The following is a 21,403-nucleotide window of genomic DNA, read 5'->3' as shown; positions in this document are numbered from 1 at the left end:
GTTTTCTTTCGGCTCGTTAGTCTCTGGGTTTTTGTCATTCTTCCATTGAACCTCAAATCTTTTCATCTCAACCTAGCTAGAGGCGCGTTTCTCTCTTTTTCTCCGCTTCTCTGCCGTTCTTCTCCCTCCTCTGCTCGACTCGCGACGCGTTGTGCACACGATGCGCTGTCGCCGTAGCGGCGCGGAGGGAGGCGGAGGATTATGAGGATATACGCAACATAAGAGAAGGTGAGGCATACAGTTGTGGAGGGAGGGAGGGGGGGCAGGGATAAGGGAGTGGAGAAGTGCGGACGGAGAACATAGCAAAGGAGAGAGAGAGCAGCCTCGCCACCCACCCACACAAACACACCTGCACACATTCAAGGGCGATGATGATGATGCGTGACTGTGTGTCTGCCCGCCTCTCTCTTTTTCTGTGAGTTTACCTCTCGCATACGCTCCGACGAAAGGGACAAGGGGAAGGAGACGTCCACGGCGGTTTCGTGGTCGCGCCTTTCTCTCGCGGGTGTCTCCGCCACCTCCTCTCTGTTCTCTCTCCCTCTCCTACACGGCTTCTCTGTAGGCTTTGGGTTTGTTTTGCCCACATGCCTGTTACGCTTTACCTTCGCTCCTGTACGGCATCCTTTCTTGCCGCCCGTCTCTGACGGGGTCTCCGATTCAGCTAGCCCTCGTCTTGCTCTCGCTGCACCGGTACGCTGCGCATCACGGTGTCACCCTCCAATCCTTGCGTTTTCGTTTCCTTCGGCATCTTCGCTTGGACTTTGTCTGCCACGCGCGGACACCGAAGACACAAGTGTGTCCTCGTCTAGGGCGTGAGCAGCGTGTGTGCTTCTCTCGCGGTAAGTCTTATGTGTCGGTGCACCGCAGAGAAGTGGCGGAGCCCATGCGTCTGCACGGGGGGGGGCGTCAAGGAAAATAGAGTAATGCCAACCACCTTAATGAAACACGACAAGAAAAACGAAGGATGTACGAAGGGGCAAAGCAACAGCTGCGCGACCGGCACGCATGCGCGGCGCTGGCTCGTACGTGTGCACGCGAGCGCCTTTCATGTCAGCGGTGCTTGGACCGCCACCGTTCGCCATCCCTCTCTCCATGCATCACATTTCCTCGTTCGATGTGTGAGGATGTGTGTGATGGGGCGTGGGACCGAGCGCCTGCACACAAGAAAAGAAGAAGTACAATGAGTAACTCCCCCTTCCTCTTCCCTGATATCGAGCTCTCCCCCTCGCTCCTCCTGCCCTGCCACTTGCACTCGGACACAGACTTGGGAAAGCAAAACAAGCACCTGCGCATAGGCGCACCCCATCCCTGTACACCACAGGCCCCCCCCCCCCCGCGTAGACGCGCTGGGAGAGAGAGAGACGCGGATCTGTATTGCTGCACTGGGTGCTGCTGCCGTTATTCTTCGTGCCAGACGGGAGCTCTGTATCCGTAGCCATCCCCGGGGACGGTGCGCGAGGGCCCTCCTCCCTCCCGCTCTCTTCTGCATTCTCATTCGTCGCGCTGTGTTTTTTTACGGCTTTTCGCTTTCTTGTTGTTCCTCCCCCCTCTCCCCTGCCGTGTCCCCGTGTGTGGCTTTAGAATCAGCGTAGTAGGGATCTTCTTTATTGCTTACTTCTGTCCATCTCTCCTCCCCCCTTTAGTGTAGGTACGCCCCTCCCTCCCTCTCTCGTGTGTGCTTGTCGCGCTTTATCATCATCTTCCCTCCTCCTGTTGTTTTTTTTTTCCTGTAGCACTGTTGTGTTTCACGTCTCCGCCATCTCCGCCCTTTCGGCCCCAATACGGTGCTCAGGCAGGTGCGCACGCCTCTGTCGATGCGTGTGTTTTCCTCCGCCTCGTCGCACTTCCTGTCGGTCTGCCCGCCCTCCCCCTCCCCCTCCCCCATCTCCTTCTCTCTTCAGCTGCCTCGGTTTCTTTAGGGACGACTAGTACCACCGCTGCCACTAGTAATATTGCTGGCACTCCTTCGTTCATTCTCTTTTCCCTGTGGACGCGGCTGGTTTTTTCGCTTCAGCGTGCACGCTGTGTGTTTTACTGGTTTTACGACCACGGGTGGCTGCTGCATCTCTTCTCGTCCCCGAACGCTTCTTGGTTGCCCTTGCTTCTCTCTATCTGTGTGCGCGCGCTTCCTCGGAGTGGGGCTCCGCTCCGTACTCCCGTTTTTTGGCGTATCCGAGCAGCACTCGTAGGCTGTCCGCCGTTCGCGTCTACGTCACTCAGCTCGAAAGGAGAGGGAGAGTCAACGCTTTTGCGTCGGCCCACGCGCGAGTGCGGGGACATCGACCTCCGGACTCGGACTCCGCTATACCCTATGGGTAGCGCGCACATAGACCGCGCTTATCGACAGTTTGGGAGGGGGACGTTAGACACAGGCACACCTCTGCGTCAAGGCAATAAGTAAGTAGAAGTATCGGGCTAGACCGACGGACCACCCACCAGAGAAGTTGGAAGGCACCGATCCAATCCATCGATTCTGTGCGCCAACAACACGCTCGTGTGTGTGTGTCTCTCTTTGTTGCCGCCTACGGGTAGTCGTATTAGCGAACAAGCTAGGTTACACGCATCTCTCTTGCTTCCCCTCCTTTTGTTTCAGAGCCACTCGCACGGCAGCGCCGCCAGCCCATCACTCGCTCGCTCTCTATCATCTCCGAGGCTGCGGCACAGCGAAAGTGTGCTCCGTGTGCATACCACAACGCCAACGAGTGCGATCGAGTCGAGAGGAAAGTCGAGCCCCCCCCCCTCCGCAAGCGGACCCCTCAGGGCCAGGCAACACAGGAGCTGCTCCGATTCATCGCTGTGCGAGGCAAAACAAAAGACTCCCGCGCAGACACGCGCAACAAACAAAAAGAGGGAGCGAAAGGGAACGGAGTACCGCAACTGTATATTTGGAAAACGTGCATACCTCTCTCTCTCTCCCTCTGTTGGTCTGTGTGTCTGCCTGTGTGTGTATGGGTGTCGGTGTTACAGCGGCTACGTCGGTTGTGCTTTTTTTTTGTTTTCTAGTGTGAGTGGCTGTGTGCTGCCTGTCTTGTGCGCGTGCTGGTGCGGAGAGGAAGCGACCCCTTGTTTTGTTTTCGTGTTGTGCCTCTTGCGCATGGTGTGCGTGTGTGTGTGTCTCTGTGCGACATCGTCGGCGTAAAGAAAAACTCCCTTCTCCCTTTTCGTCTAAGCCATGTTCTCGAGAGGCGTGAACGAGGATGTGCTCAAGTCAGAGGGGCACAACGTGCCGAGGCCGATGACGGAGGTGGAGCAGGCCAACGCGGAGCCGTACAAGATGCGATTCTGGTACAACTTCGTGGACCCGCAGCATAAGAACCACAAGCGGCCTCTGGTAGATGTGTCGTCGCCGTTCAACGCGCTCGATGAGACGCACCAGGCCCGCCGCTACGGTGTGCAGAAGGTAGCTGTGGGCTTCTTATCGCTCAATGAGTTTATCGGCACTCATGAGGAGGTGCCCTACACAGAGAGCCACCACACCAGCGAAATCTTCCGGCTGTGGATGGTGGGGCTGAATGTGTGGTACATGAATTACTTCATAGCACGTGCGCAGGTGTCCGGCAACGCAACCGGCAACCCGCGCACCAAATTTGCCTGGACGATAGCGATGATGTTAGGCATGATCCGCGTGAATATTGCCGGCCTCATCGGTGTTGGCGGCTATTTCTACTCTTACGAGTACCTCTACACCCACGGCCCGAAGCCGTTCCGCATCCGCGACCCGACTCCCAATGGGTGGAAGCGAGCCTGGGATGACGGGCAGGAGTGCTACCTGCCGCGCGCAGCTGCGAGCGTGTTCCCGGCGCTCGGGTACGCCTTCTTCATGGGCCGCTGGAAGAAGTCTGGTTTCTGGTTCACGACCACGCTCTGCGCCGGCATGTATTACGAGTACGCCCGCCGCAACATTCTGTCAGGCTCTCGGCTCTTCTACAGCTACCTGGCCAACCAGGACTCCCAGCGCCAGGCAGCCTGGGGCTCGCTGGCGCCGAACTTGAAGCACCTCGTGGACCCGGACACGAACCGCAACGAGAGCGTCGCGCAGTTCAAGTACTTTCGCATCACTTCTGGCACCCTGCAGGACACGGTCTGGAGCAACTGCACGCACGAGACCCAGCCCCTCGCCCGCGGCGGTATCAAGATCCCGAACCCGTACTTCAATTGGCGCAAGGCGCCGCAGAATTACAATGCAAAACCGTGGAAGGTCAAGAATGATATGTGGGAGATGCCCCAGGTCCTTAACGCGCAGATGCGGAGTAACGCGATGGATTAGATGCGGATTTGAGGCACGCACGCACACGCACAGCTGCTATGGAGGAAGAGGTGAAGGATCGAGTCGAAATAACGGAAGTGAAACAACCCAAGATGTCCGTGGTGATGACACTCCGGCAACGAAAACAAGTACACGTAGAGATCACGAGTCGCCAGCGGCACATGAAGCGCCGGCTCTGCCGAGACATGCGGGTCGACGCTCGCGAAGGGACGGAGGAGAAGATTGGAGAGGGTTGAGGGGCGCGCGCGAGTGAACTTCCTCGTGCTTGCCTTCCTACACGCGCCATAGTGTAGGCTCACGCTGGCATCACGGACTGACCGGCTCTATCGGTGATGTAAGCGGCGCGTGCTATGCAGCTGCTGCCGTGACGCTGTTGCTGACCTGTAAGCCGCCCTGCTTTGTCTTCTCTGTTGTGGCGGTGCTATCGTTTTGTCCTCCTCAGCTTTACATGCTCTCTCTGCTGTCACTGCGCCTGCGCGCGTGTGCGCTTGGGTTTGTGTTTGTGTGTGGGTGTGGGTGTGTGCGTGCGTATATGTGCATAGGCGTGTGCGCATATGTGTGTGTGCTTGCGGCGTGAACCGATGCGATGTGGTGGCGTGCAATGAGTTTGCTCTTGGCTCTTGCCCGTGCATGTCTTCTCCCCTCCTCCTTTTTCTTTGCGGTCTCTAGCCGTTAGTGAACAACACAAAACCGAACGAGAGGGTCCTCTCGTCGTGCGGCGCTGGGAATACTGGTGTGGCCGCGTCACAAGGGAGGGGTGCGCAGATGTGAGAAGCCTGCGTTCGTGCACGACCTCACTTCACGCAACCACAGAGCCACGCCAGCTGCCAATAAAGGAGTGCGGTGGTGGACTCAATACCTAAAACACGTTACACAAGACGGGCTTACTGCTCTATCTCTCTGCGCGCGCGTGTGCGTGCGTGCGAGCTGGTGTGCGGTTTCTCGTCCCTTCCTCATGCGCCGTACCGCGCTAACCATTTCTTTTTTCCCCTCGCCTCTGCTCGCTCACCCCTCCCTCCAATGCGCCGTGAACCGTACTGTCACCGCTGTGCTCCTCCATCACCTGCTGGCTCTCGAGATTCCTCCCGTGCATTCCGTCCTCACGACACCGCCCCTCTTCTCTTCTTTTTTCACTTCCCGTCTTTGACGGTGGTCGCATTGCTGCACTGCCATCTCTCAGAACGGCAGCAGCGGCCTTTTTTTTTGGCTACGTGTAGAGACAGGGGTGTGTGCGGAGCCGGGCTGTGTCTCTGCTTGCCGGGTCACGCCTCTCCCTCCTCCCCGCCGGCCCCCTCTTATCCGTCTGTACTTGATCCAGCGGCCACGTGTGCGGAAACGGACAGGCGCGCGTGCAGGCCGACGCATACACCGACGCTCCTTCGGTGCGCAGTGCGCATCATGCGCAACCGCGTCGGCGACGAGGCTCGCCAGCGCAACGGCATTGCTGTACAGAGGATCTTCGACAGGAGCGCCGATCAGCGTGCCCGCACCGCAGCCCAGTTCCATCGCGACCACGGTGAGCGCGCCACCGTACGGACGGGGAGTGATCGCTACGACGGGTGCGAGTCTACGGGACCGTCGTTTCGTGTGTCCTCTACTTCTGCAGCAGCGCTGGTAGGCACCGTCGGCAGGGACGACAGGGGCGTACGACCGGCGTGGTGCGATCCCCGCTGTGGCAGACTTCTCTCTCGCTCCTCTCTTGATGTACCCTCGCGCGCCAGCAGCCAGATGAAGCCGGCCGAACACACCGGCGCCTTGCCTCCTTCGCATCAACAGCCTCTGCTGGCTGGCGCTGCGCCGGAACAGCAGCCCACGGGTGCGGTGTCACTGGAGGACGTGAATGGCGCCAGTCGCTCGTGCTTCCGCCTCGAGGTCCAAAAAGCTCAGCACGCTCGCGGCATTGACACATCGCTAGCGGACGCGGCGCTGACACCCTACGAAGCGAGAAAAGCGCAGCGGAGGGCGTATCATCACCAGCAGGCCGTGCTGCGCCACGAGCGAACGATTCCACGTCGGCGCGTCGTCGATCCGTACGTGCATCTCACCGGCGCGCAGGCGGATGTGTGCTTGGTGGTGCCGAACACGTACACAGCGGACCGACTCGTAGAACGCAACGGCGGACGATGGGTACTCGACAATCCGCACCGCCAGCAGCTTTACAAAGGTGAGCCGATCATGACGCGCCTCATGCAGGGCGAGTTCTACAGAGAGGGCGCGGCGCGCCGCGCTGCAGGAGAGCCGCGCCATTACCTGTTGGCAAAAAACCGCCGCGATGTGCGTGTGGTGAGTGAGATAAACCGGGCAGAACGGCAGCGGCGCCAGTCGCCCTCGCACCACTGCGTCTGCTCCAAGTAGTGCCGAAGGGAACGCTTATGGGTGTGCGAGCGCGCGTGCTTGGACGTTGTTAACGTGGGTCTGCGCAGGGCACACCCGAGCTTGTATGCGCGTGTGCGCGGCACACGATAGAAGTGCGCACGTACTAGATTTGTGCCTCCCCGCTGACACCCGAGGGGATGTGTGTGGCAGGTTACAGCACATTGGAAGATATAGACGTAAAACGCACGTGATACATCACGTGTCTTTTTTTTTTTTCGATATTATGTGTCTCGACTTTGTTCGCTCCACAACCTCCTTTCGCACCTCTTCGTTCTGAGCACGTACATGCCTGTGTATGTGTCTCTGCCTGTGCTTGCTTGTGTTGTGTTCTGCACCCTTTCCCTCCCTATCCCCAAGGAGGCGTACCCACAACTCATGATCGAAACGCAAGACGCGCACTCAAGTGCGATGCGCGCCTGTGCGCTCGGCCGAGCAGAAGAGCAGCTGATGAGACGGGGAGAAACTGCGGTGGCACGCTGATCGTGGCGGTGGTGCTTCACTGCTGATGCCTGAGAGTATCCCCTGTGTGCACGCCGCTTTCTGTAGTGACGATGGCCGTCAACCACAAGCATACGCGCTCGTGTGCGGCATTGTCGTGCCTGAGCAGCCACACATGACACGTCTTCTCTTCTTACTCTCTAAATGTGCCTCGCCTTTTTTTTTCCCGCTTCTTTTGTGCGCTGATCTGCCCATCGCGGGCACTGCGGCACCCACCCACTCACGCAAGCTGCACACAAGCATCGCAGTGAGGTTCCACTTTGCACCCACACGCGCACCAGTAGCCATACACCAGCTCACTCAGCCAACCACACTCGAGGATCGTGTTTCTGCCGCTGCGCACCGGCAGAGCGACGCACACGAGCCAGAAGAAGCTCAGCAGCACCCGGCCTCTTTCTTTCCTTGCATCTTTCTCCTCTGCCGCTGTGCTTCCCCCTGCGCATCGGTGAACACCGTCACGGCTCTCCCTGCTCTCTTTCTCTCATTGCTCAACTTAGAAGTCCGCCGCCTTTCGTCCTCCATCTCTGCGAAACGCGTTTCTCTTGCCTCGTTGCTCTTTTTTTTTCTCTGCTGTCACTGTCCATCGCATCACGGGACCCCTCCCCTCCCCCTCCCCCCTCCCCCTCCCCCCACACACACTTGATTGGTTTTCCTTTCTGAAGTCTGGCAGCGTTGTCACTCCCCCCTCCCCCTCCCCTCTCCCTCCATCTGTTGTGTGTGTGTGTGTGTGTGTGGACAGCGAATCCACACGCGGCCCCTGCTGCTGCTGCTTAGACTGGCGAGCTCTTGCCTGCTTTGGCAGTGTACCCCAAAAAAAAGCTACTCTCGAACACAGCTTTCATTTAGAGGCTCAATTCGCGCGATCCTTCTCGGGCCTTGACTCTGCTGTTCGGCCTCCTGCCCCGGTTTCTTCGGTCTGTTGGCTTCTGTTGCCTCCTGCGCCGTGTGCGGCGTGTGAATTTTGCCTGAGAAGGTTGTGCGTCGCTCCGCATTGTGCTGACTGCATATCCACGACTCCCACCCGCACCCCGCCTCAACCACATCACACACGCGCACATGTCAACCATGCGGACATGCATCTCTCGCCATCACACGTCGAAGCTCACACTGGTAGGCACGTATGTGGGCTCGAAGGTGGCCAAGGCCGTGTTGATGTCCGCCGCGGCCGGGAAGCTGACGCCGGAGATCGTAGGCGAGGCGCTTATGTCTTCGTCGACGATTCGCGGACACGTGCAGCGAGAGGCGGTGCGGCTACTCGTCGTCCGCATCTCCATGCGCGCGCCGCAGCAGCTGCAATGGCTTCTAAACCTCATCGGCGACTGCGCCGGAAGCCTCTCTGCCACCGATGCGTTGAGCTCTCTGGCGAAGCGGTCCCTCTTCTATCAAGTAACCTCGTTTGGTCTCCACGGCTCGGCCGCCTCGGCAATAACAACGGCCGCGCTACAGATCGGAATGACCACCTGCACCCTTCTCACCAGCAACGCCGCCTTATGGCGTGACCAGGACAGCCGCATGTCGCTTCGGCAATACCGCTACGAGCTGCTCACTTCTCTGTACACAAGCGTCGGCACCGTTGCCGGCGGCGCAGCAGGAGCGGCGGTGGGATCAATGGTGATGCCAGGTATTGGGACTGCGTTTGGATCTGTGCTCTGCTCCGTTGGCGGAGGCTACGTTCCAGGTTATCTGCGAGACAAGAAGGGCCCGGACGATCGTCGCCGCCAGCAGGCGACGGCGCTTCGCCGCTTCACCCCACTGCGGATGCACGATACGCAGGACGGCGCCGTGTTCATGTCCATGGAGGAGCTCGCCGAGGCGTCGCCCATCGCTCCGGCATCTGCAGCCGCACAGGTGAGCGAAGCGCTAAAGGCGATGCAAGAGCTGCAGGATACCGGTGATACCAGTGCGAGAGATGGTGGCGCGGCGAAGGCCACGGAGGTGGATTCTGAAAATGGTGACGCAGAGGTGGGCGACGAACCGGTATGGCTAGACTTTGTCCGCTCCGAGACGCCTGGTACTATATCGCTGACGGAGTCGTCCGCGGACACTAAGGCGAGCATCGATGGCGAGGACGGCAGCCAAGCGCCGCTCATGCGCAGCTGCCTGCGGTTCAGCCCGTCGCTGGCGGTGCTTTCGAAGAAGGGAAGCATTCACGGTGATTGTAGCAGTGGGGCGCAGTCAAGCGGAACCTCCTTCCAGGAAGCAGATCCCGTCAGTGCTGACGCTGCGATGATCACCTCTCTCTCCTCCGCTCCCTCGTCGTTCTGCGACGCAGTCGATGCAGAGACCGCGACGACGGCAGCAGAGCGCTTTGAGGGCCGCGCGCAGTACGTGACGGCGTCAACGGCAGAGGAGCTCCAACGGGAGCTGGAGAAGTGTGGCGGGGACAGCGATGTACTGTTTTTGTTTGCGTAACGTGCGCATGCGCGGGCGAGACCGATGCGGCGCGCTGAAGCAACGGGCGCCTCCTTGTGCGTACATGGCGGACAGCCATGCCTTGGTAGATGTATGTTGCATGCTTATGTGTCGTTGATGAGTGCGACGCAGACACGCAAGGCTTGCGACCTTGCATATACGTCTCTCGTTTTCTCCTGTGAGGTTTCGCGCCTTGATTCTGTACCCGAAACGGGCAGGGAGGGAACGAGCGCACACTGCTGGGCGGTGCTGCATCCAGCTGCTTCTTTGGCGCCCACTGGTTCATGTATCTGCGCATGTCTGTGTATTCGCGTGCGTTTCTTCTCGGTTCTCATCACGTTTCGCGACACCAGTGCTGTGATATCAGGACACATGCGTTTGTGCCTGTGCACGGTGTGGTTTACTTTCTGCTCTCTCTCATGTGCGTGACCTCTTTTTGCCTTTGATTTTTGTTCCAACCCGCCGCTGTCTCCGCCTGCCTGTATGTCTGCGAGTGCTCAGTGTACCTGCTAGCCGCTGGCGTTGCCCACCGCTGTACGCGCGTCTGTGTGTGCGTGTGTGTGTGTGGAGGGGTAATTCCGCGTCCACGTCCGCTTTCGTTTGGGCTCTCTTTCTCTCTCTCTGCCTCTCTCTCTCTCTCTCGGCTTTTTTTTTGTGTTGTCTCCCGCCACCAGTGCTCTCTTTTTTATTTTCAAAGAGCAGGGAGGCAAGGAAGGAGCCGCAGAGGAGGCGCATGCGCACCCGTCCACACTGCGGCTCACCTGCGTGTCCTACTCGGATACAAGCCTACGGACACATGCGCACGAGAGCGAAGCGAAAAACGGTGCTTGCGTGTCTGTGCGTTTGCCTTTCTGTATCCTTTCTTTCGCTGCATGCGCGCGTGTGTGCTCGCCCCTTCCGTCTTTGCGTGCCGAGGCTATCTCGTGCTCCTTCTTGCTTACCGACACGGCGGTTGCTGTTGCCATGTTTCTCTTTGTTGTTGTGTCATCGTTTGCCGTGCGTGCGTGTCTGTGCTCTCCTCCTTTTCCTTCCTCATCTCACGTGTTTGGTCTGTAGACTCGCTCCAAGCTGATTTCTGCCACCGCGATCATCACCTTCGTCTTCCTTCATTATTCTTCCTGTTCCTGCTGTTCCTGCTTCGTGTCCAGTGCTCTTTCTTCACCAACTGCGTGCTCATACACAGTTTTACTGCCAGGGGGAGAGGGGATCTGCCATCGACTGCTGCACGTACTCATGCCTGCGTGAACGTGTTCGTTTTCGGCGGTTACGTCCGACACGTGACCAAGGGCAGGAGGAGAGGGCCAGAGTGTCGCAGACCGACACACGCACGCACACACACGCACACGCACGCGCCAATGTCATCGCAGCATCACATACAAAAGGAAGATGAGAAACTCGACGCGTCGACCATGCCTTCCTCGGACCCCCTCCTCTCTTCGCCGAGCGTCGGGCGTTGAGTGGGGATCGGGGACGGAGAAAGATGGAGAAGGCGGAGATGAGAGAGAGAGCTCAAGCAGCACTTTCACACGAGCCATCTTTTACGCGTGCACCCTCCTCCTCTTCCTCTTTCCTCGGCCACCTCTGCCCGTGTGTGTTAATCCACCGCTTCCTTTACTGGCACTGGTGGTACCCTCCATTCTTAGCCAGAGAGAGTGCGTGCGTGTGTGTGTGTGTCTGTGTGTCGAAGTCCGTGTGAAGAAAGGCTACTGCTATCACTGAGAGGGCCCTCGGGGAAGGTGGGGAGGAGGAGGAGTGTGAGAGGGGGACGGCGCAGGCGCTTCGTGCTGTCGATTTGCAGCTGCCTCTTTGCTCAAGCTTTCTCACCCCCCACCCCCATGCTTTCCGGTCGCCGCCACGGAGAGCTGCTTGCTGCGGTGCACCATGTCTGGCATCAACACATACGCCTCTCTCCTTGTCTCCTCTCCTCTGGGTCTTTGCTTTTACTTGCTTCACGCTTTCTACGTACGATGCTGCCCTGCACCTCGACTCACGCGTGCCCCGCTCTTACATGCGCATGCTGTGCATCTTCGTCGATGCATGACTACACTCACTCACGGTCACGTGTAACATGATGGCGCCGGTGCATGTATGCGTCTACGTGTGAACAAATCACGGTCGCCCCCCCCCCCCCACACACACACAACCCACACGCCATGTCATCGCGTGCAAGTCCTGAGCTTCTTATTTAGGCGTTGTCCAGTCCAGTCGGAGTCTCTATCGGCAAAAAAGAAGGCGTAGCACACGTCTGCGCACCTTCCCGGCTTACATATTGTCAGCCGCAGACGCCCGCACGCTCACACACTGCGCGACTTGCTTTTTGTACTCTTGTGCCCCCACAGCGCATCGAAGGAGAGGGGCGTTTGCCTGTGTGTCTCTCTATTTCTGTCAGCATCGCACTCAAGAGAAGCGTCATCGCGGCATCTTCCCTACCGCCCCTGCGCCCCTCCTCCCTCTTCCCATCCTCGCAACTCCCGCACTGGGCAGCGTCACAGCAAACCGACACAGACTATCATCCGCAGGCAATACATTTCGCTTTCTTCTCTCAAATCCTTTTTCCGCCCTTTGTCTTTGGCCCGCGCCGCCGCTGTTGTCTCGCTGCACTCCTCCCCTCATTCTGCCTCTCTGTCAGTGCGTGCGCGTGCGTGTGTGTGTCGCTGCTGCCGGTGTTGCACCTCTTCCCACGCCACTGCCGCTGCCGCTGACTGCTGCCAAGCATTTCTCTGTGCTCTTCTTCCCCCTTCCCTCTCCATTTTATCCGCTCGGACGTGGCGGCCTTCTGCATCGCTTGTGCGCGGCCAATTACTCTCTTCGACTTTTTGGAGGGGTGGTGTTGGAGGTGGTGGTGTTTTGGGTGATTTGACGCGTGCCTTTGAGTGCTGCCGTCTCCCTCCATTGCTCTTTCCTACACCGACACACACATGTGTGAATCTTTTACTTGTCCACGTTTCCAGGCAGAGGCACAGAATATCGAGCGGCACCTCCGCAGCGGAGGTACCGCATCCCTCTCTTTCTCCCGCAACGCCCCACCTCGTCGCTGAGAACACCTTTTCGTGAAGCGAGGGCGTGCGCACTGAGGCGAATTTTGAGACCATCAAGGACGGCGCACGCGTACGGCACGCACACACTGACACATCCCCCCACCCCCAAATATATACATATATATATACTAGACTGGCACATAGAGCGAGGGCAAGAGAGTGAGATTGGCGCAACGCGCGTCCAGTTTGCAGCTGTAGACCCATTAGAGGTGGCGGTATCGCTTGAACGCGCTGGCCACGCCCACGCCGACATACGCCCCACCGCGTGCTTGTGTATCCTTGTTCTGTTCTTTGCCTGTCTTCTCCACTGCGTGCACCGTGGTTTTTCTTGTGTTGTGTTCGCCTGCTCGCCGCGCGCTCGCTACACCGTCCTCCTCCCCACCGTATTACTCTCTTTCTTTGCTCCGTGGCGCGTGTGCGTGTGCGTGCTCGTCATCGCTGCCTTCTCTCTCTCTCTCTGCCTGCAGCTTGTGTTCTTTCTTCCCTCCTTTTTCGTCTTGCCTTCGACTTCTCTCTTGCCTGCGTGCCTGGATGCGGGTGTTGGTGCTGGCGCTGCTAAAACAAGGATTGTCTCCGGCTACACGCCACCCTCACCCACTACCCACTCCTCCATCTTATCCCGTCTGCCTGCTGCACACGCCAGCGTTGTGGAGGAGGGAGGTCTGCAGCCTCGCATCTCCCCCACCTCTCTCTACACGTATACGTGTGTCTCTAGATGTGCGTGCTGCGTGGTTCTTTCTTTTTATGGCTCGCATCGTTGTGCCTCTGCTTCGCTTCTTTCTTCCCATTGTGACTCCTCCGTAGCCAGCGCGCACACACACACACGCAGGTAGACACAGGAAAGCGTTCTTGCGCCTCACCTCTGCACGAGCCGCCACAGCGACCTCTTACCGCAAATATGTCTGTCTCGGAGAGGTGTGACCCCTTCTCGCCACACGGGCCAGGCTGCTTCAGCATGGCGAGCCCGCCTCTGCGGGCGTCGGATCTTTCCTCGCCCAGCCCAAGCATCAGACTGCAGCGGGAGCGGACGCGCAGCATGGGGACCCGGCTTAGCGCCTCGATCACTCGCGATGGCGCTGAAAGGGTGCTGCCTGCATCCTCCTCACGAGTGGAGACGCTGGCGCGCGATGCAAATAAGAAGTGCGAACAACAGCTAATGCAAGAGGAGGAGCTGTGTGGTCCCTCGTATCGCGAGGTCGAAGGCCGACGTCCCTCAAGAACTCTAAGCCCCGGCGGTGCCGGTGACACAAGCGGCGCCGAGGACGGAGGCCGCGTCCGTGGCAAGGAGTACGTGGAAGACAGCGACGACGAAGATGTGTACAACTCGCACGTTGCGCGACGAATCCGCGCCTTTCTCGACAGCATAAAGGAGGAGGACTTTACGCGCAATCCGTCGCCGGTTGACGCGATAAGCATGGATGCTAACGGTGAGGGTATAGACGAGGAGGTACTGCGCCAGCGGCGGCTAGAACGGGCGTCAGTCGATGAGATTCGCAGCATCGCAGCGGAGGCGCAGCGCGAGCTCCTGATTGCCCTCCACGACGCCATCACACTGGAGACGGACTTGGCAGAGATGAGCGAGGACGCTGCCGTGCTCGAGCGTGCCGTCGGCCATCGGGAAGAGACCGTCGAGGTGCTGAGAATGCAGCTCAGCATAGCTGATGAGTACAACGAGGAACTGCACGGCGCCAAGAAGGAGGCGCTGCGCAAGCTCAGTGCTGCTAAGACGGAGATCGCGCTGCTCAGCCAGCGCAATGCAACGCTGTCGAAGCAACTGCAAGAAAAGGAGAAGGAGCTGCAGCTGAGTCTTGCGAGGAGTGCCAATGCCTCGGCGAGCGCGTCGCCGCCGGCGCCGGAGCGCAGGGATGAGGGCACCATCACAACCACGGAGCTGCATTCGGCGTTGATCGCGGCCCCGGCCAGTGCCGGGGCGCCCAACAACGGCAGCCTTTCCACCCCGTCTTCCCCGACGCAGCACCGAGAATGCGAGCTAGAGGGGATGCTTCGGAAGCTGCAACTTGCCTGCGACACGCTTCAGTCCACGGTAAAGGTGAAGGCTGACCTAGATCAGCAGCTGCAGCAGTTGACAATTGGCGTCGGGGAGTCGCGGGCCGACGCCGCCGCATGCGGCTCTGCAAGCAGTGAAGCTGGTATCTCTCAGTCGCACGGAGAGAGATGCGCCCCCACTGACGCGGAGCAGCGCCTGCTGCGGCGTCGGTGCAAAGACGTCGCTTGCTGCACTGACTCTCTCGAGAACGATATACGGATGCTGTCGGCGAAGGCTCGAGCGCAGCAGGCATGCACCAACGCCGTGGAGGGCGGCAGCGCTGGGCACCGCAGAAGTGCAGCGGAGGCCGAGGCAGCCACCCGGCCGCAGCCGGCGGAGTCGTCCGGTCCGGCTTCCGCAAGCGCCACCTCACCAGAGGGGCAAGGAGGCAGTGGTGGCTGTGCTGAGCCTGCGGACTCTAACCTAGCGTTTCTTCAGCGGCAGCTCGACCGTGCTCAGGCAGACGCGCGGCGGCTTGAGAGCGAACTGCGCGCAGAGCGTGAAAAGTCGCAGCGACAGAGCGCGGCCGAGAAAAAGCTCTTGGAGAATGTTGCCTACCTCACCCAGAAACTGCGCGCCCGCGAGGCGCTGGATCGCGAGACACGCTTGCAGCGCCGGGCTGAGAAGAGCGGTACGCGTGACGACGGTGGCGGCACTGCGGATGGGCGCCGGACTTTGCTTTACTCTCACTGCTTCAGTCAAGGAGTCAGTGCTGGCGTGCGGCGTGGGGCGAGCACGACCGCGGGGGACGTTTGTGGCGAAGGCGCCCCGACGTCGGTTCTGCGCCGTGCGAATCGGGAAGCCGATGCTGTCGGTATGGGCGCTGCCACGGCGGCTGCCCGGAAAGGTCGCGCGAACTCACAAGAGCTGCGCCAGCGTAGAGAGTCGGTCTTTGCGGCGCTGCGCGACGCTCGAAGGGCCAGCGATGAGCGCCGCTCCTCCCACGTTGAGAGCGACACACGGCGCAGCTCAGATGGGCAGACGTCCTTCTCCTCTATCCCGCCGACTTCCTCGTCGCGCGACGCAGCGCTGAAAACGAGCGGCAACGCAGTCAAGAGCGGCACGAGAAGTACCACACCCACTTTGACTCCGTCGCGCGGCTAGGTGGGTGTATGTCTCCGCAACTTTCGCGTTGCTTGCCGAGATCCTCTCACCCCCTCTTCCGAAGTTGGCGTGACGCCTCCTGCGGCCGATCTCGCCCCCCTCTCGGCGGGCCAGTAGGTGGCAGTGAGCGTGGACTTGCCACGAGGCGGCTGCAGTGGCTCTCAGGCGTCGTTGGTGCGTGAAAAGGGCTTGAGCAGTACAGGGGGCGTGTAGCCACATTGGGAAGAAGGCCCACAGGGCCGACCGCCGTGGGAGGTGTTCCTGCGCTCCAATGCCTCTCTCTCTTGTCTGCCTTTCCCTTTTCTCTTCGTTGTCGGGTTCCGGTGGTGTCTGCGTGCTGCCCTCCTCGCTGCACGTATGCGCGCATGTGTGGGGGTGTGCCCCTCTTCCCCTTTTGCCCTCCGCTTGCTTCGCTGAGCTTTTCTCCTTTTCTATTGTTTCCCCAGTGGTGCCCGTCATCTGCGCATCTCTGGGCAGGTTGCTGTGCTTCCTTCTACCTCTCCACGACCTCTATTTTCTTCTCCTTCCATCGTTCTCGCACAGCCACGCCCACTAGATACCTCTCATGTCGATCTGCAGTGCTTGGACTTGTGTGTGTGTTGCCCCCTCACCGGAGATGTGCTCAGCGCCCCTCGGCATGTGCACATGTCTCTCTCTCTGTGCAGCAGCATGCGCCTGGGGCTCCGTGGGACTGGGAGAGTGGGCGAGCGCTGAGCGCGTCGCACTGTTTGTGCACCTGTCGTTGCGGCGTCGTGCATATTTTCCACTCACTGGCGTGAACCTCTTTCTCTCTGCGTTTTACTATGCCGTGCCGCCAACACATGCGCACCGCCGTCACCATCATCCCTCTTTCCTCTCTTTACCTTTCCCCTTTCGCCATCTCGAGGTGAATACGGTATTATCATCGACGTGGCGCGCACACAGACGGTGCGTGTGTGTCTCCCCTTCTCGGTGAGCGCGCCACGCTTCCCACCTCTTTTTTTTTTGCTTGCCCCCTTTTTTTGCCGTGTTACAACGCCCGCGTCCCCAAACGCCTCCGTTCGCTGCTTCCGCTTCTCTGTATTTGCGGCCCGCTTTCGTCCCCTCCTTGTTCCACCTCTTGCCTAGCTCATTTCTCATGCGCGTGCCCTGCGAAGTAGTTATTGGGTGAGGGGGAAGAGGAAGGTTGTACTTTGCCTCTCTTTTCTGCGCGCTTCTTCGGGTCTCGCTGCCGACTCGTGGATGCCCGGCGTCGCACTCCGCTTTCTGGCTCGTGTTCGTGCTGAAACCCATGGTGGGGTGCTAACGACCGCGTCGGCACGCTCTGGGCGACAAACACACACACACACACACACACACACACACACGGTCTAGCGTAAGTGTGCGTCGTGGCGCGATCTGCACCGGCTTGTGCGTGTGCGTCTTCGATGGCGTTCTTTTATGCATCTTTCTCTACCCCTCTGCCGCGTGCGCACTTGGGCACAAGGGCCACCCGCGCTCCCCTCTTTCTGCTCCGCTGTCGCTTCTTGTCCAATGGGCGGAGGGTCACCGCTGCTGCTTGCTTCTCTTCGGTATTCTCCGCTGCCGTTGCCGCTCCCTTGTAAAGCTCAGTCATCGCTTCGTTTTCTCGTGCGCGCGTGGCAGCATGCCCGTTTCTCGTCGTTCGACAGTTGTCTCGCCCCCCTTGATGGTGGGAGGGGGAGACGGAGGACGCCGCCGTGAGCGGTATCGCAGGGCCCAGTGCACCTCCCACTCTGTCTGCGGGGGGAGGGGGGGCTGGGCAGCCCCTCCTCTATCCCCCCTCATCGCTGCCAACGCCGAACCACTTCTGGTGGTGACAGGGCCAGGCACCCACGACACGGTGTGGAGGACAGAGCGATGGATCGCTGCTGACGTCGGCGGCCCGGTCCTGGGTGGGGTGGCGTCGGAGCGCCCCGCGACCGTGAAGAGGTCTGTGCCACACCCACCTGATAGGCAGAGTGCCCGCGTGACTCGAGCGTGTGTCCCACCCGGCCCCTCGCAGGGCCGACGGCTGGTGTGGGGCGCCGGAGTGCCACCCCGGGGGAGATGCACCCGGTGGCGACCGGCATAGTGGGGTGGGTAGAGTTTTTAGGCGCCGGGGCCGTGCTGTCCGATGAACGGGTCGGCGCATTGCTGTGCCGGCGTGTGTCGACGGCTGCTCTGCACCGCGCGATGGGCCCTGTGACAGACCGGGCGTAGAGTGGAGTCGAATTCCTGTTCTACGGCAGAGCGAATGGACGCATCAAGGAAGAGGTAAAGAAAAGAAAACCATGTGTCCGGTCAACTTCGCTTGTGTCACTTCTCTCTGTGCCAGCAACATCGCTCATGTAATGAATGATGCTGATGGTAGTGTGCGTGTGAGCTTTACTTCTGCTTCTTGTTTTATCTCGCCGTTATCTCCTGGTACCCCTCGTGGTGGTGGTATTGGCTGTCCTCTTTCCTCGTCCTTTTCGTGGCTTTCCCTTCCCGTCCCTTGCAGCATACGCCGCCGCCGCTGTTGACCCCGGCCGCCCCTGCCCCTCCGCCAGTGTGTCTTCCACGCTATCCATAGACACAGTGCGCGAACAGGAGTAATGCGGCCCTTTCTCAGTTATGACGCGTACGAGAGGTGGCAGAGGAAAGCTGTTCACAGGGGACATGCGTGGTTAGCGCATGACTTTGCTCGCGAACGTGTGCGCACACGTAAACACACACACACACACACACACACACACACACACACACAAACACGGCCGCTTCGGCAGCGGGCCCTTCCGCAGGCTGCAGGAACTCGTCAAGGGCTTGTGTGATGCGTTCCTACTCACTCTTGCGGCTTGTCTGGCTTGGGGTCTTCGCGTTGGCGCGTATTCTGCCACGACTTCTCCCTCTCCTCAAGTGTGCTGCCTGGCCGCTCGACGCTGTCGCCATGCCCACAATGAGGCGCCTGTGCATACCAGGATCACCACAGCATGCTTACGTCATCGCCTTGGCCCGCCTGTATCTCATCATTGTTTCGCACGCACGCGGCCTCTTCCGTGTCTTGACGCCCCCTTTTCACGCATACACGGTTGCAAGTTGCATGCCTGTTGCTGCTGTGCACAAAACCGCTCATGCGAGTAGACCGCTCGCTAAGTGCCTTTCTCTCTTTCTGTGCTTGTGTGTCCACATCTGTGCGTACGCAGAAACGGGGCGTTTCACCATTGCCGTGAGTCGACCGCGTCCACCGCGCATAGCCGACGAGGACTGGAGGGGAGACAGGCAAGCATCACCCCTCCTTCCCATGCCAACATGAGCGCCACAGTGCCTGCTGCGCACGCGCACGAGGGCACGGGCGGCTGCGCGCCATGCCACGTATCCACTTTGCACCCCTGCGAAGGGGATGGAGGGGAGGAGGAGAAGGGGTATAGTGCGTCGTCGGGCGCAGACGCCGCCGTCGAACCTTTGGACCCTCTTCGCTGCTTCAGCGCTTTCGATGTACTGCGCGGTGCCCTTGCCACCTGCACGTGTGCGCCAGCCCTCTCTCGCTCGACAGAAAAAGGCGCTGGCTCCCCCTCGCTACTCCCAGACGCCCCTCTGCCGTCAGCGTGGAGGACGGAGCAAACGCGGGAGGCGTTGGGGACATTGGTTGACCTTGTCGCGGCCGACGTTGGCATTTCGAGCGCACGGCACGGGCAAGACGAAGCACCAAAGGATGTGGAGAGCGCCAGGTCTCGACTCAGTGTGGACGCACTGCTCTTGCACCTCACGGCGGAGGGGCCAAGTCTGCGGGCAGCCCTGCGCCGCCGTCGTCGTCAACTCCTACCGATGCCTCCGCGCGATGACGCGACAACCCACTCAGAGCCAGAGGCGTGTGATGAGGCGCGCGCCGCTTGTGAAGAGGATGAGGCCTTGGCAGTTCTCATTCGCTGCGCGGCCAGCGTTGCACTGGCCAACCGCAACCTAGGGAGCAATGCACGGAAGGACAGGAAAGAGGTGCAGACGCCTGCTAGCCGTGTGCTACAGACGTGCACGGCTCTCTCTCTTCTCCGCACCAGCTCGCTTTTTCACCAGCCGCTGCGCGCAGGGACTGAACACACGGCAGCGTCTCGATCCGCCATCGCAGCAGCTGATGCGTCCGCGTACTGGTGCTCGACCGGCTGCATGGGCCTTGATCAGGCACTAGGTGGTGGGGGCTTCCGCAGTGGTTGGGTCACCGAGGTGTACGGCGAGGCTGGGGCAGGCAAGACGCAGCTGGGGCTTCAGTGCCTCCTGCAGCAGGCTGCTACAGATGTTTGCCACGCGGCCGTAGCCCTGGCGCTAGCCAGCAACGCAGACCTCACGTCCCTTGCTCACATGGCGACGGCAGCGGGAATGTGCGGCTCCAGCAGCCCTGCTGTGAAGTGCATGGAAGTGTTTGACCGCGATGCTGTCGAGGCAGCGCGCTGTGCTGTGGTGTACCTGGTTTCCGAGGACGTGCCCACCTCCCGGCTGGGGTCGCTGGCCGCCGCAGCTGTAGGGCGGGCTGTTCGCGCTGTGCGGCTTCACCCACTCGTCAATCAGCTGCCATCTTGTGCTGTGAAGACAGTGTGGGGCTGCGTTGAGCGCACATGCACTGTGCCGATGGTTTTGTCCAGTCTGCAGATTCGCCACGTTACATCAGTGGCGGAGGTGCTGCGGCTGCTAGAGCCTCTGCCGCATTCACGGCTTGCCCAGGCCTCAGGGATTACCTCTCTCACCAACGCTATCCCCAACAGGGCCCAGAGACCGCGCAGCAGCAGCTTGGTTGAGGCCGTGCGTGTCCTGGCCGGCTCTCACGGCCGTGCCTTGGTGGTGCTGGACTCCGTCGCGGCTGCAGTGGTGGCGGGGCAGTGGGACATTCAAGGTGTGGCACAGGCCGACGCGACTGTGACGGCCCTCAGTTTGCGGCTCCGGCAAGCTGTCATGACACACAACTGGTGCATTGTCGTGACGAACCAGGTGCGCGCGATCCCAACGACTGACCGTCAACGTCAGTGCGCGCTGGCACCGATCAAACGTGCTCGCTCGCCCACGACTTTCTCTGCGGCATCGGCATCCTTTTCGGCTCGCACTGTCGTACCCGCACTTGGCTTCTCCTGGGCCTCCGCGCCACACTGTCGCGTGCTTTTGCGCAAGTCCCTTTCTCACGGTGTGCGCCAGCTTGTGCTGCACCACGCTCCCTCGCATCCGCCTGCGCAGGCTAGCTACCTGATTACAGAGCACGGCATCGAAGACGCATGAGGGAAGAAGCTGAGAGGCAGCGCGTGCGTGACACTGAGGGGTGCGGAAAGAGGCAGGAAAACATTTTGCCCGCGCTTTACATGAGTGCTCTCTCTCTCTCTCTGTCTCGCCGAACGCGAGGGCGTGTACGTGTGTCTGTGCTCTGCCCTCCTCTCCACCCTGCTATGCGCTCCTCTTGCTTGCGATCTTTTTCTGTCTTCGGTGACCTTACGGCTGCCATGGCGCTCTTGCCACATCATCTTGCACCTTTTCTCCGCCACGGGCGCCTAGGCGTGCTTGGACGCACGTGTCTGGTTGGTGATCAACGACGACGAGAGAAAAAAAAAGCTTTCATAACCGTCTGCGAGAGAGAGAGAGGGCGGGCGGGTGGGGGGCACCCCATGGGCTGTGTGGGAGAATGCGGCGCCGCTCTCGTTCGCCGCCTCCTCGTCCTTTCTATGCACT

General features: G+C 60.0%; 5 protein-coding genes across 5 annotated transcripts; all 5 read left to right on the top strand.

Annotated features, from left to right (window-relative positions):
* Positions 1–3,172: 3,172 nt before the first annotated feature.
* Positions 3,173–4,267, top strand: LINJ_29_0500 (conserved hypothetical protein; the record flags this gene model as incomplete). Its single annotated transcript, XM_001466533.1, has 1 exon — positions 3,173–4,267. The coding sequence occupies one exon, from the start codon at positions 3,173–3,175 to the stop codon at positions 4,265–4,267; it is 1,095 nt and encodes a 364-aa protein (XP_001466570.1).
* Positions 4,268–5,665: 1,398 nt separating this feature from the next.
* Positions 5,666–6,622, top strand: LINJ_29_0490 (conserved hypothetical protein; the record flags this gene model as incomplete). The annotated part of the gene is made up of 1 exon (XM_001466532.1): positions 5,666–6,622. The coding sequence occupies one exon, from the start codon at positions 5,666–5,668 to the stop codon at positions 6,620–6,622; it is 957 nt and encodes a 318-aa protein (XP_001466569.1).
* Positions 6,623–8,206: 1,584 nt separating this feature from the next.
* Positions 8,207–9,553, top strand: LINJ_29_0480 (conserved hypothetical protein; the record flags this gene model as incomplete). Its single annotated transcript, XM_001466524.1, has 1 exon — positions 8,207–9,553. One exon carries the CDS (start codon positions 8,207–8,209, stop codon positions 9,551–9,553), a length of 1,347 nt encoding a protein of 448 aa, XP_001466561.1.
* Positions 9,554–13,546: 3,993 nt separating this feature from the next.
* LINJ_29_0470 (conserved hypothetical protein) lies at positions 13,547–15,742 on the top strand (the record flags this gene model as incomplete). Its single annotated transcript, XM_001466523.1, has 1 exon — positions 13,547–15,742. One exon carries the CDS (start codon positions 13,547–13,549, stop codon positions 15,740–15,742), a length of 2,196 nt encoding a protein of 731 aa, XP_001466560.1.
* A 3,267-nt stretch (positions 15,743–19,009) lies between these two features.
* Positions 19,010–20,959, top strand: LINJ_29_0460 (conserved hypothetical protein; the record flags this gene model as incomplete). The annotated part of the gene is made up of 1 exon (XM_001466531.1): positions 19,010–20,959. The coding sequence occupies one exon, from the start codon at positions 19,010–19,012 to the stop codon at positions 20,957–20,959; it is 1,950 nt and encodes a 649-aa protein (XP_001466568.1).
* Positions 20,960–21,403: the final 444 nt, after the last annotated feature.

The sequence above is a fragment of the Leishmania infantum genome, chromosome 29, assembly GCF_000002875.2.
Source record: "Leishmania infantum JPCM5 genome chromosome 29".
NCBI classification, from domain to species: Eukaryota; Euglenozoa; class Kinetoplastea; order Trypanosomatida; family Trypanosomatidae; genus Leishmania; species Leishmania infantum.
This window is presented reverse-complemented; position numbering and strand designations above follow the sequence as displayed.